The 17,553-nt window shown below is 48.3% G+C and overlaps 9 protein-coding genes across 9 annotated transcripts; 5 read left to right on the forward strand and 4 right to left on the reverse strand.

The window, feature by feature from the left end:
* Positions 1-329: 329 nt before the first annotated feature.
* Positions 330-1,679, reverse strand: N7519_000693 (MCT family MFS transporter; the record flags this gene model as incomplete). The annotated part of the gene is made up of 1 exon (XM_057287471.1): positions 330-1,679. The coding sequence occupies one exon, from the start codon at positions 1,677-1,679 to the stop codon at positions 330-332; it is 1,350 nt and encodes a 449-aa protein (XP_057153554.1).
* Positions 1,680-3,215: 1,536 nt separating this feature from the next.
* Positions 3,216-5,446, forward strand: N7519_000694 (fungal specific transcription factor domain-containing protein; the record flags this gene model as incomplete). Its single annotated transcript, XM_057287472.1, has 8 exons — positions 3,216-3,225; positions 3,278-3,448; positions 3,502-3,676; positions 3,733-4,255; positions 4,307-4,345; positions 4,402-4,470; positions 4,528-4,772; positions 4,831-5,446. 8 exons carry the CDS (start codon positions 3,216-3,218, stop codon positions 5,444-5,446), a joined length of 1,848 nt encoding a protein of 615 aa, XP_057153555.1.
* A 196-nt stretch (positions 5,447-5,642) lies between these two features.
* Positions 5,643-7,373, reverse strand: N7519_000695 (TPR domain protein; the record flags this gene model as incomplete). The annotated part of the gene is made up of 1 exon (XM_057287473.1): positions 5,643-7,373. The coding sequence occupies one exon, from the start codon at positions 7,371-7,373 to the stop codon at positions 5,643-5,645; it is 1,731 nt and encodes a 576-aa protein (XP_057153556.1).
* Positions 7,374-7,843: 470 nt separating this feature from the next.
* On the reverse strand, positions 7,844-9,085 carry N7519_000696 (uncharacterized protein; the record flags this gene model as incomplete). Its single annotated transcript, XM_057287474.1, has 3 exons — positions 7,844-8,599; positions 8,649-8,880; positions 8,928-9,085. 3 exons carry the CDS (start codon positions 9,083-9,085, stop codon positions 7,844-7,846), a joined length of 1,146 nt encoding a protein of 381 aa, XP_057153557.1.
* A 542-nt stretch (positions 9,086-9,627) lies between these two features.
* N7519_000697 (NADPH-dependent FMN reductase) lies at positions 9,628-10,184 on the reverse strand (the record flags this gene model as incomplete). The annotated part of the gene is made up of 2 exons (XM_057287475.1): positions 9,628-9,972; positions 10,131-10,184. 2 exons carry the CDS (start codon positions 10,182-10,184, stop codon positions 9,628-9,630), a joined length of 399 nt encoding a protein of 132 aa, XP_057153558.1.
* A 1,210-nt stretch (positions 10,185-11,394) lies between these two features.
* Positions 11,395-13,338, forward strand: N7519_000698 (cytochrome P450; the record flags this gene model as incomplete). The annotated part of the gene is made up of 8 exons (XM_057287476.1): positions 11,395-11,626; positions 11,682-11,773; positions 11,851-11,884; positions 11,949-12,147; positions 12,198-12,584; positions 12,638-13,049; positions 13,102-13,123; positions 13,169-13,338. The coding sequence occupies 8 exons, from the start codon at positions 11,395-11,397 to the stop codon at positions 13,336-13,338; spliced, it is 1,548 nt and encodes a 515-aa protein (XP_057153559.1).
* An 851-nt stretch (positions 13,339-14,189) lies between these two features.
* On the forward strand, positions 14,190-14,839 carry N7519_000699 (NADAR family protein; the record flags this gene model as incomplete). Its single annotated transcript, XM_057287477.1, is given in 2 exon segments — positions 14,190-14,383; positions 14,398-14,839. 2 exon segments carry the CDS (start codon positions 14,190-14,192, stop codon positions 14,837-14,839), a joined length of 636 nt encoding a protein of 211 aa, XP_057153560.1.
* A 28-nt stretch (positions 14,840-14,867) lies between these two features.
* On the forward strand, positions 14,868-15,134 carry N7519_000700 (uncharacterized protein; the record flags this gene model as incomplete). The annotated part of the gene is made up of 1 exon (XM_057287478.1): positions 14,868-15,134. The coding sequence occupies one exon, from the start codon at positions 14,868-14,870 to the stop codon at positions 15,132-15,134; it is 267 nt and encodes an 88-aa protein (XP_057153561.1).
* Positions 15,135-15,229: 95 nt separating this feature from the next.
* N7519_000701 (uncharacterized protein) lies at positions 15,230-15,646 on the forward strand (the record flags this gene model as incomplete). Its single annotated transcript, XM_057287479.1, has 1 exon — positions 15,230-15,646. The coding sequence occupies one exon, from the start codon at positions 15,230-15,232 to the stop codon at positions 15,644-15,646; it is 417 nt and encodes a 138-aa protein (XP_057153562.1).
* Positions 15,647-17,553: the final 1,907 nt, after the last annotated feature.

A 17,553-nucleotide genomic window follows, 5' to 3' on the forward strand; every position in this document is an offset into this window, starting at 1 on the left:
TCGCTTTCTCACTCGGGATCCGTGGTTGACTATACAAGGGCTTGATATCTGGCCGTGGGCCCGTACTCCATGCTGTGGCAAAGGAACATGAACTCTGGGATCAGTCCCACCGGCAATGGATTCCCAGTAATTCGTGGATGGTTTTACTTAATCAAAAAGCGGCAAGGATGAGTATTAAAACGGAAAGGGAAAGCCGTACAAGAAAGCATGTTATGCTGATAAAAGAGCAAAGAACTTAGGATTTTTTGTCTGATTTTGTCTGATACCAAACCACAGTGTAGTGTTGATACATTATTCTATTTCATTCACTATACTTCTATATGATATTTTCAAAGTTCTTTTCTTCTCAGGAACCAGAGAATGGCCAAAAACACCGACGCGGCGATGTACATAAACCCAGCGAACAGCTGTGCACCCAGGTATTTACCCGTTGCATTGGTCAACGCCAGGGCAATTGGCTCGGAGAAAGTTGATGGCACAATAATACTCAACCAAACAAGATTCATCCCATGAGCGACTCTTTCCACACCAACGATTTCTGCAACTAAAGGTGCTATCGTTGCCCAGATGTTTCCCGCCACAAGGCCTTCGGCAATCGCATAGAACATCAAAAGTCCGTAGCTCTCCGAGTTCACCCAGACTGCCAGGCTAAGAACGCCAGCAATAAAGGTTGTAATGCCGGCGATGTTGATACGACCGACGCTGTCACTGAAGTAACCAATGAGAGGCCGGCCGATAGCCTGGCCGAGATTGAGTATGCCACTGACCAGTGAGGCTTGGGAGGAGGAGAGGCCAATCCGTTGGCCGTAGTCAGCCAAGCTGTAAATCAAGATGAAATAGCCCAGTATAGTGAAGAAGCTGAATCCGATCAAAAGATCGAAGTCCCGAGATTTGAGGATAGCGATATCCATCGTTATTTTCTTGGTTTTGTCTGGCTTGTTCCGATCTCTGATCAAGAGCACACAAATGGTATTAACCGAGAACGCCAGAAGACCGAGTACTCTGAACGCCCAGCTGAGACCGATATTGTGAATCATGGCTGACGCCACTAGGGAGTAGATAAGACCGCCAAGGCCAGCGCCTGATAGGGAAATACCACTGGCAAGTGATCGTTTAGATGTAAACCATTGTGGGACCACCGATGCGACAGGAATGAATAGCAAACCCATTCCCAATCCGAAGAGAATGCCTTGGGTAAGAAAGAGATGCCAGATTTGTTTGGCGAAGCTGGCACATATGAGACTCGCTGTTTCGCAAATGACACCTGCAAACATAGTCTTTCGAACACCATACCTTTGCGTGGAAATGGTCGCGAGGGGAGAGATTGTGAACATGGTAGTCAGGCTCAGGGAGCCTACAAAGGCATATTGTAGTTTCGTTCCGCTCTCAAAGGTCCCATGCTTGAGATAGTATGCCAGAAAAACAGCATATGCGGAATTGAAGCCCCACGAATGTGCGTTCACAACGGCAGCGGCCACGGCGCATACCCATCCGTAACCGCCATCGGGAGGAGCATCGGTCTCAGAGGCGATTGTCGAGGATTCTTGCCCGGACTCTTCTGCATCCTCGACTGTTTGTGTTGGAGATTCGTTTTTTGAAGCGATCAAGGTGGAATCTTTGGAACCGATCCAAGGGAGTCGACAGAAAACTGACGGCCCATGCCTGGGTGGTGCTCCCATGGTGATGTTCCGGGACGAAAAGAGAACCCAGTCAAATGGAGAAAAGATTCCGAGGTACAATGGCTGGGTATACAATGAAAGCCCCCGAGAGCAGCAAGAATCGAGCTTCAGATCGGCGTTGTATTGGCCATATGCTCTGTGTCCAAGGCCTGAGCACTATTTTCAATTAGGCTCTCAGTTTCCAACAATAAAATCATACGTACATGAGTATTTTGAACATTCTTTATGGATCACATCTTTGCTGTATATCGAGTGAATTTGGCCAGACCGTACAGTGTGGAACAATCTTCTCCCAGTTCGGGGAATGAAAATGACAATGGATCTAACTCCGTAAGCTCCAACGGAGCTGAGTAGTGTCTTCCAAGGTTGAACTAACCTATACCAGCAAGTATCTGCCCAGATGCTCCGACCTAAATTCGATTGGGAAACCGTGTGGACCCTATCCCGGCCTCTACTCCACATCGTCTTAGGGCTCGAGTTTCCATTCGTAGTTCAATCACCGAGCTCACGAACAATTTCTGTGATCCGTTGAGGGTACAACCTGTAGCAATGACAAACTGTAAATGTCAATTTCGTGCAATTTCGTGCGTTCGGAGAAATAGTGGGGCACTGGACATATGCCATGTTCATATTTTCACTCCATCAAACCCCGATGCGTCGGAACATCGGAAAAGTACCGGTCGATGTAGGACACGTTCTGTTAGCCGTTTATATCTCCGATATTCTGATGGAATGATCGTTTAGTTGAATCGTGAAGGAGCTCTTGGGGCCCAAAGCACTGCAGTACATGTATCTTGTCCGTCATAGCGATAAGGAGAAAGAGAGAAAGCAAACGGAGGGCGATATATCTAAGAGGAACATTAATTAGGAAGAACGAGAAGATATGACAGAAATATTGGTACATACTATATCTGGCTCCTAGGAAGTTATAGTCAGGCGCATGTGGACAGCAACCAACACACCACCATTACAACTTATCTGAGCACTCTGCATCCTCGAGAGAAACAGTCTCCTCAAGTTGGCCCATGGCAAGAGTTTATCTTACTTCTCTACCTGCATAAGCAAGAGAAAATTTGATCGGAATATCAGCGAGTAACATAGTAAGATTAAGTGGTTGCTTGATAATGCGAGGCCGGGTCTCTCCCACGATGCAAGTAACACTGATGGCACGGCGCCTAGACAAGACCCGCACACTGTCAGAAACTGAAGTATTTGCCTTTCCTTACTTGAAGGCCCTAGATAGGCAACATATCTCGATGTACCAGGTAGCGCTCCTGCCCCCCGGGAGGTCCCTATAGGGCCAGGGCAGCCCCTCCGCTGACAAACCCATCCGCTGACTTGGACGCCGGTGGAGAAACCGGCCTTTTGTGCCCTCGATGTGACATCTACGACCTCAAAGACGGTGAACATGTCAACCACCAAAACTCAGGTAAAAGTTGCATGTCTATCTTGGTACGAGTAAATTTCAACACTGGCTGATCCTAAACTAACCATCGACAGCCGCTCGAGCAAAACGCGCTGTAGCGGGCAACACCCATGCGCAACTGTAAGTAGATCATATGATGTTCTTAGCTGTCACATTGCGATATTCGCTGCAGACTTCCCTGACCATGTGTCTCAGTGCATCGCGAACGAGCGGGAGTGCCGCTACCGCCCGAGTAAGCGCGGTGGGGCGCGAAGGGGCGAGCGATATCAAAATGCAAAGCAACGAACCCATGCCATCAGCTCGCAGACTCCCGAATTCTCTTATGGTTCATCACATGATAGCAGTATGTTTCTTTTTTGATGGATGCTAAATAGGGCCATACTCACTCTCTGGAAGGCTCCTTGGGAGATAATATCGTCGATCTTATCTACCCCTTGCATGAAATTCGAGATGTTGACAACTTCGTCGACACAGGTATTCCGTCCGATATGAACCCAAACGCAGACCAGGGGATATCCAGTGGGCCTCCTGGTCTGTTAATGCTAAGGGCATATCGATCGGATGCAGATCTGTATGTTCCTGCCGTGGACTCTAGTCTTGGGGACATCACTCATCTTTTGATTCCAGGCTGAATGCGTACTATATTTTCATCCACCCTTATCTTCCTTTGTTGCCACCTCCTGATGTGCCTCGCACTACTGATTGCCCATGCTCGGTCCCAGTGACGGAGATTGAGCCACACCACTCATGTCTACCATTCCGGCCCAAGTCCCCACTGGGTCTGGCGTTGATGGCAATTCTGGCATTGGTCCCTCTCTCAGACGAGTTGGACCCCATGCGAGAGGCAGCGATTGCTTTGCGCAGATCTTATTCAAAAATGTACGTGCAGGCTACTCTAGAGTCTATCGAGAGCTCTACCAGTTATGATGACGCTGGCCCGCACGGCTCTTTTAGCCCTTGTCTACCCCCAGTCCTTGATGGTATTCTAGCCCTCCTCCTGCTAGCGGTTTATGAGTTTTCCCAGAATAGCAACAGGAAGCGGATGCGCTCTCATGCTCATCATGCGTTGACTCTTGCAATGGACCTGTCGCTTCATACTCCTGGTTCTGATTTGGACTCCGAAGTTAAACAAAGGGTTTGGTGGATGACTGTGCGTTCAACATTTCCCATGGCTCTACAAATTGTCTAACGTTCTATGAAGATGTTCCTGGTGTATCAGTCTGCAATATTGAACCATTCGGTAAGACTATGTGGCTAAATATCATCCCCATCCCTTGGTCGCTAAAGCTGCACTAGTCTCCTATTGTCCTTATGAACGACCAACGTATCTCAACCCCTTTCCCCGTTTTCGCTGGCTGCCGTGAGGTAAAATTATTTTCTCGTGTCTTCGTTTGTCAGGATGGATAGTTAATTATGTCCTAGGTTATACCGGCCTTGATGAAAGCACAAGACGTACTCCTTAAGACAACCGATATTCACAAGACGCTGAAGAAAGGCAATATCACAGGCTCCCACGAGTCCATTCGCCAGCATATTACTGAACTTAACTCTTACGTCCTGACGGTAGCGGCTGATCTGAGCTGCTTTCAAACCGTTAAAACTACAGGAGGTGTTGATGCATCAGCTGCCCACAACCTCTTCCTAACAGGTCGATTTTTGATCCACACGTGAGATTCCCTTTTCTTGATATCGTTCTGTATAACTGCTGAACCGCATCGACTGTAGTGCCAGGATAAAACTACACCGATTCCGAGCATTTGGAGATTATCCGGTGTTCCTCGACAAGTTTTGCGATCTCAATTCGCTGAACAGCTCGATTAATAGCGCGCAATTATCCGAGTTTCCCTCAGGCTTCTCACCGGCACACCTGGAAGACGTCGATTCCATATTCCCATTCACTGAACAAGAATCTACTAATATCTGTCTTAAATCCGCACTGGTTCTGTCCCGAGTCCTTCGGAATCTGGAATGGCCAAATCCATCGTGTTCGGAGATGAAGCCCAGCGAAGTCACTGTGGGGTGTTCAATGCCTACATTGCGTCATCAATACCCACGCTCTCTGCCGTACATGGCCTGCTGTGGGATGCAAAGTTGCTATGTTCTCATCATGCTGTTGCAAAAGGTTAGAGCATCGCTGGACGCCGGTAACTTTGCGAGTTATTATCACCTCCCGGACCAAGAGCCTGGGTCTGAAATGGAGGATGCAGAGAGGCTGATTGAGGAACTCCGACATGGCGTCAAATCGGTATGTGAGTTTATGAGTTCTAATGCCATTTTCGAGGGGTTCAGGGATATGGCTCGTGAAGTCGAAAGTATTTATGAAGTTTCGTTTCATAATTGAATGTTAATAAAGCTGGCTATATCTAGTCAACAAGCTGAAATAACCACTTCAGAATGTTCATAGACCTGGTCGTGTGGCCATACTTTTATTCTCCGTCGCGTTCTACTTCCTTTCTTTCAAGGTTTACGTCCTCGTGTAGGTGTTGGGTAATATTCATGGGGCCGACATAAAGTCCAATGGTCATCCCACGACCGTGTTATTTACAGCAAGTTTCCAAGTCAGGTCCAAGTGACCCAAGACGACAGAAACAAGAAGTTTTGATTGGGACATCAGCCACCTTAACAGCAAGATCAAGTGCCTGCTTGATAATGTGCGCCTCAGGCTCACGGCCCAGACGCACAAGGCATTCGTGATACCCATGCAATGCCCAGACATTGTTAGGATGCTGATGGGCGCGAGTAAGGGAGTCATCGAATCCGAGATCCTCAGCATACGCCTGAGCAGCCTCTTCCACATGTCCTTGCTCCAACATCAAAGCAGCATATGCATGTCGCGTAGGCACCATCCAGCCCCAGGGCTCGGTGTATCTGAGCGAGTCATCGAAATGGATCGCCTTCCGCAGGCTCTCGAATGCTTGTTCATATTTACCCTGTCGATACTGGATCTCGCCGTCCAGCATAGCATCTGAAACCTTCAGGACGTCGGAAATCAGGTTCGGGTAGTCCTTGCGAGTGGGAGGGATTGTCTTTGCGGCCGCGCGATATAGCTCTCGCTCCTTGTCTGCGTTTTCAAGGTCGCCCATGGCAGCCAAGGCAATACCTTTACCATAATGGATCATAGTGGTGGTCACGCAGTACAAGGATTGATCTTCAGGCAATGGGAGATTCTTTATGTCTTCCCACATTCCGAAGCGAATATAGACGTGGACTCTGACGGCCTTGAAAAATTCCATCCAATCTGCTAGTGGTGGAGATTCTACTCGCAAAAGCTCATCAGTGATAGATGCTTCCATCCGATCGGTGGCTTCAAGAGCGATCCTGCGCTGCCCACACAACATTGCAGCGTAGATGAGAGAGTGGTAGTTGTGGAACCGATAGAAACTGTAGAAGTTCTTGGCTCCATTCTTTGCCAAATACTTCTCGTCTGCATTGACAGCGGCGGTGTTAGAATCAATCGAACGCCTGTAGTCGCCGACGAGGACGTCGATGTGAGTTGGCATATGGTGAATATGCCCGGCGTCCGGGACAAGGTGACGCAATCTATCAGCTCCGGGAAGCGTGATTCCAGGGATATTGGACATTTCCATAAAATGGATCCAGAGATGAAGAATGCCCGGGTGGGTGTCGGAAGCCCGATTCGCGAGGGCCGAATCGAATATCGCCCGGATTTTGTGGACAGGGGACGACTCGATAGGAGCGCCACTTTTGACTGCATACATTTTTCGAAGAGCGGTATGCATTAACGCATCAATGTATAAAGTCGTGACGTCCATAACATGGGTTTCCCGGTGCTGTTCGAAGACTTCCTCCATAGCAGCGGCATAGGACTTATCAAGAGGTGAAAAGTCAGAAACCGGCTCGTTGACGGGAAAGCGGGTTTGGATTGCTTTGATCAAAGCTCGCTCCACTGGCTTGATATTCTCTTGGTCGGCTAACTCCTCAGCTTTCCTCGATGTGTAATAGCAAATCTTGAAGCTATTCCTGAGATCTGTCGAATCGAACAGCTGCCAAGTCTTGTTGTAATTAGGCCCAGTGGCATAGCTGAGCCCCCAGTAGGCCATTGGACAGGTGGGGTCGTGGGCAAGAGCTTGCTTGAAGCAGTTGAAGCTCTCCTCGTGGTTGAATGCGTACGACCAGATAAGGCCACGGTCAAACCATATCTGAGCATCTTGGCTTTTAGTACTGATAGGAAAGCTGTGAGTGCCCAAGTCAAAGTATGGTTTGGCCGGTGAGATTGGTGAAGGAAGGGTGTCGAGTTTGAACGACATTTTGGTGATGAAGCAAGCAGTTTTGGAAACAAACGAGGCAAAATGTGTGGTTACTTGTCCTGATGGCTATCAAGGGAATAGTTTTATAGACAGAGAGGAACTTGATTAATATAAATGAGGTAGTTACAATTGCATATTAGAAGAGCTTGGAAGTCCAGGGTCATGCCATTATGCCATTATGCCATTACCAAGGATCTCTTGCCTCAATGTGATTCGCTCTCGGCGTTTGATCCACGCTTGCCTTGTCGTACTCACTGCCACACCATTCCTATTTCGTATCTACCTTGTTTTTTACTAGATGGGGAACGATCTGTTATATGCTTCTACAATAGGCTCCAAGTTCTATCAGTTACTGTACCTAAGAGAATACTAGGGGTGGACTAGTCGTTTCTGGATGGCTTTGGGTAAGGTAGCCTAGGTATGTTGAACCTATTGACTTATCTACAATAGACCTCATATGTTTCAAAAGCTCACTGAAGCCTCAGCCAATTCTTCTTCATCCGTTCAGCAAAGCTGAAGAATTTGGCGATTCCCACCGCAGCTTCTACATGTCCTTCCGGGTCTTTCACTTCCTCTGGAAAAGCGATGCCATTAGCATAAAGTCCTTGGACCCTCTCAGCCCTGTCACCGTAATGGAACCCCGATGAACGCATGTCAAATGTGAGCTCCTCTCCAGCCGGTTGTCCGTCAATATATAGTGCCGGTAATGGCGAACGTGTGTATCCAATTGCATAAATAATATAGGTGCAACGAGGTAAATGTTCTCGAAAAGCCAAATCTTGGTTTTGGCTCAAATCAACTTGTTCTATGATTTCTGGGTCTGGGTCATTTTCCATGGCTTCCTTGGCCCATTCTGCGGTGCTGCCTTTGAGCCCGGTGTTATCGAAAATAATACCGTTGTCGACATACTTGGCGTATTTGATTGGTCTGCGGCCAAAATGGACAATTTTGATGTCTCGTTCTTTGGACTTCGCACTTTCGTAAAGATTTTTGCAGCACAAGATGCCGGAATGAGAGTTGCCAATAACCGCCACCACCGACTTACCGTCCTTTGGAAGAGCGGATGGTAGATGAGAGCGAAGCATACACTCGTCCAGATCAAGTACGGTCAGATCTTTATTAAACGGGTAATGCATACTGGATCTCTGGGGTTGAGAACCGGTACACATAAAGAGTCGAGTGGTCTTAAAGCTCTGGTTAGAGGTTGAGACAGTCCATATGCCTCTCTGACATGAAATTAGCTGAGACTTGCAGACTGGGTTGAAAACCACCCACATTCAAAGAAGCCTTCTCGACTGCACCTTCAACGTTTTGGACCTCAGAAGGCTCTAACAGCCCATGTACAAGCATAAGGACCATGTCTCCGGCAAAACTGAGCTGGCAAGTCTTGTCTCTGTTCATAGATTCAAGTTTGGTCACAGCGTTAGGGGCAGGAATAGATCTTATGATTGAAGCGCAAACGGGAGAACTATAGATCGCCTTCAAATAATCACGAATCTTAGTGTTACTGCATCTGTCAGTAAAGATATGTGCAAGCTTCGGAAACTGACTCACGATGATATCTCTCGGTATACAGTGTTGAGTCTTCCTCCCTCGAAGGTCCTGTCAATCCATAAAATCGGGTTGAGACCTGCATCGCACAAAGCTGCGAGGGTTGCCAGCCCCCCGGGCCCAGCTCCTATGACAGTAGCTTCATAGGTAATACTCTCCATTGGAAATAATAAGATAGAGGTAATTATCCGTGGACTCTGTAAGAAGTTCTGCAAATGTGAATTCCATTGTTATGGCACGACGTCATAATTTCTGATATGCAGAAGATCCCCACTCGGTCTCCACCGGTGTTTTCCGGCGTTCGTTCCCGGCGATTGCTTCGGCGACGGAATCGAGGTCCACGGTACCTTCTTGACTTATCCAATAAGCTCTCTCATCGCACTCTGTTCGGGCATACTATCGAACTTTTTAGTTCATATCGATCACCAAACAGAACTCGTGATTTAACTCTAGCTTCAAAGCCTGCAGAATATACGCAAACCACCCTCAAGTCTCATAAAACCTAGGTTCGATGTTTGTTTTACCTTTCCGCTGATACCTCGTTCGCATACAACGCACTCTAACCGGCCCTTACATTCTTTTTACAAAAAATACAGCATTCTTGCAGTACCTGATGGAGTTCGTTGCCACAACCCTCTTTCTGTACACTGGTGTTGTTCTATTGGCACCCAAGCATGTGCACAATCACGAACCCGGCACAGCATTAGTCGACGCCGACGAGTTTCCTGCGGACAATTCCCACGTGCTGCGCAGTCGTTAGGTCACGCGGATCCGAGTCCCTATTATTGACTAGAATCCCATCCAACTCGACCTTCACCTCTTCCTCCCACAACGCCCCCACCGGCAACCCCGTATACCTCACAGGCAAACCAGGAGCCGTCTTCACAACCCTCATCCTCAGACCTGTCAAAGTACCTCGCAAATGATTGTCCGCCGCCTTCCCATCACCCCGCGACCCACACGATACAATCCCCGCTGACTTCCCCTTCCGCTTGGGAAGCAGATAGTCTAGCGCATTCGTCAGACTGGCCGGGATACTCCAGTTATACTGGGGCGTGGCAAAGATAAATGCGTCGTAGTCGCGGACGATGGCGGACCAGGCGCATGTGTGGTTTTGTGTAGTGTGGTGTTGGGTTGTCGGCGGGATGACGGATTCGTCGTAAAGGGGAGGGATTGTTTACCTAGATCAAGGATCGTGAAGGTTACGTGGCGGGGATCGGTATCGATGGTTTCTGGGGAGGTTGGGGAGGGGTTGTTCATGGGGAGAGTTGGGTCGTTGTTTAGGACGTCAGACGTATTGGATGCTGGTTTAGCTGAGGCGTGGGGAGCGTGTGCTGCTGGTCACGATGGTAATGTGTTTGGGAGGATGTTGAGTGTTAATCTGTTCTGTAGAGGGAATGAAATCCAGGAATTGATTGTCTGGAGAGTTAAAGGTTAGTTTGGAAGGTGAGTCCTAGCTTCCAAGGGAGGTTTGTAGGATTTAAGTTGACGAGGTCCGCGGATCCGCGCAGGTGAGCTCTTGTGGGTCGGAGATTCGGAGATGGTCCACCTGATGCGTCAAAAATCATACATGTACTCATGGGTCTCTACTAGTAAATACCAATTATTCCTTTTTATTTTCTTCATTCGTATCAAAGCCCAATTGATATCAAATTGCAGAGGTCAGCTCAATTCTTTTTTTGTTGAAGCCAAACTGGGGATCAGGTCTTTTGGTCATTTGGCCCTATTTTAGTCTGACCGGGGTATGGCCGCCCTTCTAATACTGTTGTCCCAGTCATTCTGTGCTCCTTGGATGAACCTTCAAGCTATGTACTGGACCAAAACACTCATACATATCGATGATACGATTTGGAATTCACACGACTGTTCTTTGTCAAGTTTTGGGCGTATGGAGCGTGCCATTTTTTTGCGTTTATTTCCATGAATTCTCGCAAGGGTCACCACTCAAGACGCTAGCCCCCCACTAAGTAGGAGCCGACTCAGCCTCGCGTCCCTCGCATCTCAATAAAAGCGAACCGGTTAAATTAATGCAAAAGAACCATGTAACCTCAGCATAAACGGTGTGTTTCAGGGGTCAGACTTAATCTCCTGCGTCTTATCATGATATCCGGGGGGGATTAGCTGAGTCTATATGTGGCCCTTGTCCTACTACGGAGGGCACCCATACCGGGAAGGCACACGTACACAGCCTCGTACTTTGTTCGCACTTCGATCGTTAGCCACAAAGTTCTCTTCCCAGAAACGGCAATAAATGGCTATTTTCTAAGTGGATGTGGATATCGATGGCTATCCCCTCGTCCACAGGAAGCAAAGGATGATCCAATTTAATCAGAGCAATAGATTACTACGAATACGTACTAGGTATGTCTAGTGTGGGCCCCAGTTATAAAGGATACTCGGGTCAAAATTGACATGGGTTGAAAACTCTCTCTCCCTACAGTCTATTATCTACCAGTTGTTCGGATTCACAATGGGAAATTTCGAAATATTCGACTGGAAACTAACATTCTACGACTTGCTGCACGGCCTCTTCCTTTTGCTTGCTACCTATTGGGCTGGATGGATTGTTTACACGCGGGTGTTCCACCCACTCGCACGATTTCCAGGTCCATTCTGGGCCTCTGTGTCACGAGCCTGGATTGTGCGCTCCGTGATTCGCGGCAATCCCCACGAAACTCAAAGGTTGCTGCATGCTCGGTATGGTACGATATTCTCCACCCAGTTCAAGCTTGTGCTCTTTTAAGCGTTGTTGACTAGGCCATATTGTGCGAATTGCCCCAAATGAGCTTTCGATAAGCGACCCCGAGGCCATCAAAATCATTTATGGAGTGAATTCAGGCTTTATAAAGGTCAGCAAATAAAAAGAGAAAAAAGAGGGGGAAGAAGTGCCGTTGGCTTCAAAGAAAGGAAACTGACTTTTTGGTAGAGCGATTTCTATCTGGCTTTTCGCGCACCATATAGTGAGATATCTTTCTTCAGGAGCATGAGCATTGTTGACCAGAACTAAAATAATTTGCCCAACAGCCCGATATCCAGATCATTTTACATCAACAGATGAACAAGTCCATGCTCAGCGGCGCCGCATCGTGAACGGCGTGTATACTATGCAGAGCATTCTTCAGTCAGAGCCCTACATCAATAAATGCACAGAAGTTTTACTACAGCAACTTGAAGATGTTGCAGACGCCAAAGCTTCTATTGACCTACTCGAGTGGACACGAATGTGAGCAATGCTATGAATTTCATTATTATCGATATCTAACAGTAGAGTAGGTACGCTTACGATGTTATTGGCGAGCTTTACTTCAGCAAAATGTTCGGTTTAATGAAAGCAAGAGGCGACCATCTTGGGATAATGAAGTCTACTGATACACTGATTCCGGCCATGGCCATTTCAGCTGTCATGCCATCATACCTCCGATCTTTCTTCATGCTTGTTGGGGTGTTGTTTGCCGAGACCCGCAAGGCCCTTTCTGCCTTGAATGACCTGGCGACCGCAGCGGACTCTGCTGTTCAGAGTCATGTTCAAGCGTCGAGTTCTGATGACAGTGTGATTCGACGTACTGATATTATATCTAAAGTATTTAACATTCATCGAGATCAAGGTGAGAAGCTTGATTTCCAGATCGATGACGTGAAGCTCGAGGCCTTCGGAGGATAGTAAGTTTGATTGATACCCGGAGCAAGAATCAAGTAAGCTGAGAGCTTTTTAGTTTTGCTGGGAGTGATACAACAGCAATTCACCTGTCCACGACTTTATACTATATCTTGAAGAACCCGGGAGTCTACGCAGCCCTCAACAACGAGATTGTTCAGGCCACACAGCGTGGCGAGTTGAGCTTTCCGCATATATCGTACCACGAAGCGAGCAAACTGCGTTACTTGAGCGCGTGTGTTAAGGAAGGCGCTCGCTTGCATCCTAGTGTGGCACTTACAATGCCCCGAAAAGTACCATCAAATGGTCGCAGTATTTCGGGGCAGTGGATTCCCGGCGGCGTCCGTGTGGGAATTAACCCGACTGTCGTGCAACTCGACAAAACAGTCTTTGGAGACGATGCGGAGGAATACAACCCGGATCGATGGCTGAAGCCAGATGCCGATAAGATGAATAAATACATTCTCCAGGTAAGTTAATCCAACTAAAGCTTAGAACGTGTGTTGACCGTCTTGGTTACAGTTTGGAGCTGGGTCAAGAATGTGTATGGGAAAGAATGTAAGTGCAAGCACTCTGCCATAAAATCTAGGCTCTAGGTTGACCGTTGATGAGATATCGCTGTGCGAACTTTATAAGGTCATCCCAGAGCTGCTTCGTTCATACCGCCTTGAATTATCAAGCCCAGAGATGGGTCTAGAGACCAGCGGGTTTTGGTTCTACAAGCCAGCGCCCATGCACATCCGCGTCTATCGAAAGTAGCGGAAACGACATGTTAAAACGTCTGGGAAAGCTAAATGACCACTCTGACTTGTGGGTATATTTCTTACAGTCATCGGCTCGTGATTCTCATTTGTTGATCCCAATTTTATTCTTGATCCGGGGGGGGACCTGGGTCTACCTCTTATATTTGAGATATCACAAGCTCAACGCAAGACATGAAGAGGAATCACCGTTATTGAACGCACCATCCCGAAAGAGCTGTCTCACTCAATTTTTGCTGCTGTGGGCAGGAGTGACGCAGTCATTTGTTTAAACGGACATTCAGCTTACAAGCATCAGCGTGTAGTTATCACAGAATAAATGACTCTAAAGGCTATACCGATTTGGGAATAGCTAGAGCTACCTAGGTATACTTGGAAATAAAATCTGATTAGATGCAAAGCATCGTCGGGTAACTAAGCATTAAGTGATCACTGAGTAATTCTGTATGATTACTGAGCAACACTGATTACCTACCTAGGTAGGTACCTCCAGGGCTAGGGGATGATTAGGCGACGCCCAGCGAGCACCTGGGCAGGTCACGTTGATTAACTATATCGTGGCCCGTGATCCGGTCAGGGTACTTAGGGACGTGCTCAGTTTTACTCAGTGATCAAAAAGCGGCAAGAGGTGGGCACTAAAACGGAAAAGGAAAGGTCTCGAGCCAGGCATTATCCGTTACATACGTAAATGCCTAACAAACGAACCAGCCACAACCGCGCCATGATGCACCCCTTATTCTCTACGCTCATGACATGACCCGACCACCAAAACTCTCCATCATCCTAGAATCACTCGCCATACGCGAGGATGTACATCGGCCGTTCCGACATTAAACCCCAGGCACGAAGATGAACCCGTTTCAGCAGTACATCGAGGACAACCAGCTCAACCAGCTCAACCAGATCACGACCGTAGACACGATCTTCTTCTGGAAGATCAACTCGGACTTCGGTGAGTTCTGCCAGTGGTACAGGTCCGACTTCGTGTGTGACGATGAGGCTTTTGCAACTGCGGAGCAATACATGATGTACAAGAAGGCCATGTGTTCGGCGACAGCAACATGTCGGAGAGGATCCTGCGCTCGTCGTCGGCCAATCCACGCAAGCACAAATCGATGGGGAGGAAGGTCGCGAACTTCGACGAGGTTATCTGGGAGTCCAGGAACATGAACGTGGCGATCAACGGCAACTACTGCAAGTTCGCGCAGAACACTGACCTCATGAAGCTGCTCCTGGGCACCGGGGACAAGATGATTGTGGAGGCCAGTCCTATGGATCGGATCTGGGGCATCGGCTTCGACTCGACGCTCGCCATGTCGAACGTGGGGAGATGGGGTCAGAACAGGCTGGGAAAGAGCCTCATGACGGTCAGATCTATGATCAAGGACGTGCTCACGAAGATGCCTCCTGGAGTTCGGGTCCAAGATCCCAGTCGACCAACGTCTCATCGCCCTCTGCTATCACTGTTTGTCGACGACTACCATGACGCCTCCAACTGAGAGTGCTGTTCGGAACGGAACTCGGATCATGATCACGACCTGCAACGACTGCATGAAGCGGCATGTGCTAGCGATTGGCACTGTGGATCAGAACACCTTCACGACCATGATAAGGTCCCTGCCCGCGGAGACGAAGACGTGCATACAGGCCAACCCTACCTCGAACGATGCTCCCTACACGGTTGTCCACCCCGACACGCTCAAGCTGCTAGACTTAGACGGCTGCATGATCAGCAAGTTGCGCGGCTTCAGGGACCAGAACGGAGAATTGATCTACAACTGGAAAAGCACCTGATCATCCACTGTAACCTCCAAAACGATCTGGAGTTCGAACACCGAGTTCAACCAGACTAGCTGTAATCACACCTTGCCCAGGGCGTGATCGCGATCATGGATAAGCAGACGTGGAAGGATGGCGCCACCTACGTGACCACCCTCAAGAACGTCGTGATGGAGTACGCCGGGCGCAACGACAAGCTCACGACCGTCGTCTGTATGGGATGCCAGACCAACTACACGCCTGCCTTCACGGAGATCAGGGGGGATCGAGCACTGCGGCAGCCACAAGATCTGGAAGTTTGCCTACCCTCTCGGATTGGAGATTTGTTCATCTACATCACATGCTACACGTGCGCGGAGGAGAATCCGAAGAGGGTCACGGATAAGGATGGGGTGTTCCAGAGCTACACGGAGGCGTGCAAGAACGGGCAGGAGATGTCGGACACGAGTCCTGAGACCAATCCGTACCTGTATCACCAGCAGACCGTAATCTGGGGCCCAGCCTCGAACTTGGTCGCGATTTTGTAGCGTATTCCTGTTCATCTAATATTGCATGACCACGGATCAGAAGCGCAGTCGAAATCGAGTTTGCAGAATCAGCCACAGCTCTATACAACGGGACCTCTCTATCTTCTCGCCTGCATCCACGAGTCCACCTTCTTGCGGTAGTCCCCGTACAAAATCTTGTTGCAGAACATGCTCGTTATCAGGTAGTTACTGTGACATAGAGACCTGCTTCTCTCCACGGTTGGAATCGCGTGAGGAAGCATGGACGTCGTCATCTACACATTGTCGTTGGTGTAGTCGATTACGTGGACTCCCGCGTACATGCCCGGCTTCATTGTAGCCAGTCTCACCTTGGCCTCTTCGCAGATGACAATCACGTCATAAGCGGGTGACCTATAAGTGCTGCAGACCTCCTTTCGATGGATGCACATATTGAACCGATTGTCCTATTCTTGAACGAGTAGGGGTAAAGTGATGCTACGTGCTGAGCATCGTACATATGTCAATATCAACTCTAATGGCCGGCTCTCAGCCCTCGAAGATCCCAATACTAATCCCACGCTCTGAGAGTCAGGTGCTATTATTGATTATCTGATCGACAAGTACCACACCAAGAGCCGACTGAGCTACGGCTTGTCTGGAGAGAAAGCAGGGGCTTCATTTTCAGCCAGGGCCCTTGTTATAGCCAGGCTAGTTGGTTTACAAACACGCATCCGGAGGAAACCGTCCGCTATCGAGAGACGAGGTAAGCTTTGCGACAGCCCTGGAGGTGTGTTCTATTCGGTCTTGAAAGAGCAGGACTAGTCCAATATCAGATCACCACGCGCATGTGGCTTTTGTGCCGCGACAGCATGCGGCACCAAAGTGTCTTGGTGATGAGTTTTATGCCAAGTTCCCGGCTATGGAGGCGTGGCCAGGCGTGAAAAAGGTTTCCGAGGGTCAAGAGCGGGCTAGTAAAGACAGAAGATGCAAGAGACTGAAGAATTCTGGGTTATATGGTTAGACCTGCACATGGATACCCTTTCGAGAACAGATGATATACCGATACACAAGATAGCCTCCTAAAAGACATGTCAGGCACAAAAAGCAAGGTTACCCAAGCTGTACCCACATTCATACATATTCTGTTTGCAAGATGTTCACACACTGGGCTAAAGCATGATTAGAAGGATTTCCTACGAACAGAACTTGGTCGGGAGCCTCTTCCAGTTATCATCTGCACTGTTTTACTAATTATAGTATGTAAAAAAAACATATACTCGGTCCAACGCAGGGCCTGACTCACCGGGCCGAGTGAGTCAATTCTTGTAGTATAATAGGTGTGGCAAATGGAGCGTGGTGAATAGGGCTACCCAACCAGGTTATGACTGATGGAATTAAATGTAGAACTATCAGATAAGATCGACCACAGCATCCAACAGTTCTTCTCTGCTCCTTCACCTCTAAAAGATAACACCATAAAGACTCTCTCTCTTAGTTTCTTCACTTACAGTTGCCGCTAAAAATTAGCTCCCAAACGGCCAACCCTTAATTTCTACCTTAATTAACCCGCCGACCGTAGATGATGGTGTAGCGTCATCAATCAGAATAAAATATAAAGAAACTTGAGAACAAAAGGTCTCGAGTAAAGAGTCCGCTGTTGCTAACAAACTGTGGCGCTTGGGTTCCGATCACTATAGGGTGCCCTGGGTATGAATATTGAAATCCTGAAAGTACGACAACCCTCCAATCAGATCGCATGCGCAAGAATGTCAACGTGCCTCACTCCAGTATTATTCTCACAGTGCTGACGAAAAGTTCTAGATTCATAAGCCAGCGTTCGCGGCCCAAACCTTAATCTGCTTCCATAACTCGGGGACCAATACATCCCGAGGCCTTGGTAAGCCCCCCAGTCGGGATCTCGGGAAGCCGGGTGGAGCCCACTGTAG

The sequence above is a fragment of the Penicillium mononematosum genome (genome assembly GCF_028829835.1).
Source record: "Penicillium mononematosum strain IBT 11891 chromosome Unknown utg000001l:1.0-4488741.0:1.0-4491989.0, whole genome shotgun sequence".
Taxonomy (NCBI): Eukaryota; Fungi; Ascomycota; class Eurotiomycetes; order Eurotiales; family Aspergillaceae; genus Penicillium; species Penicillium mononematosum.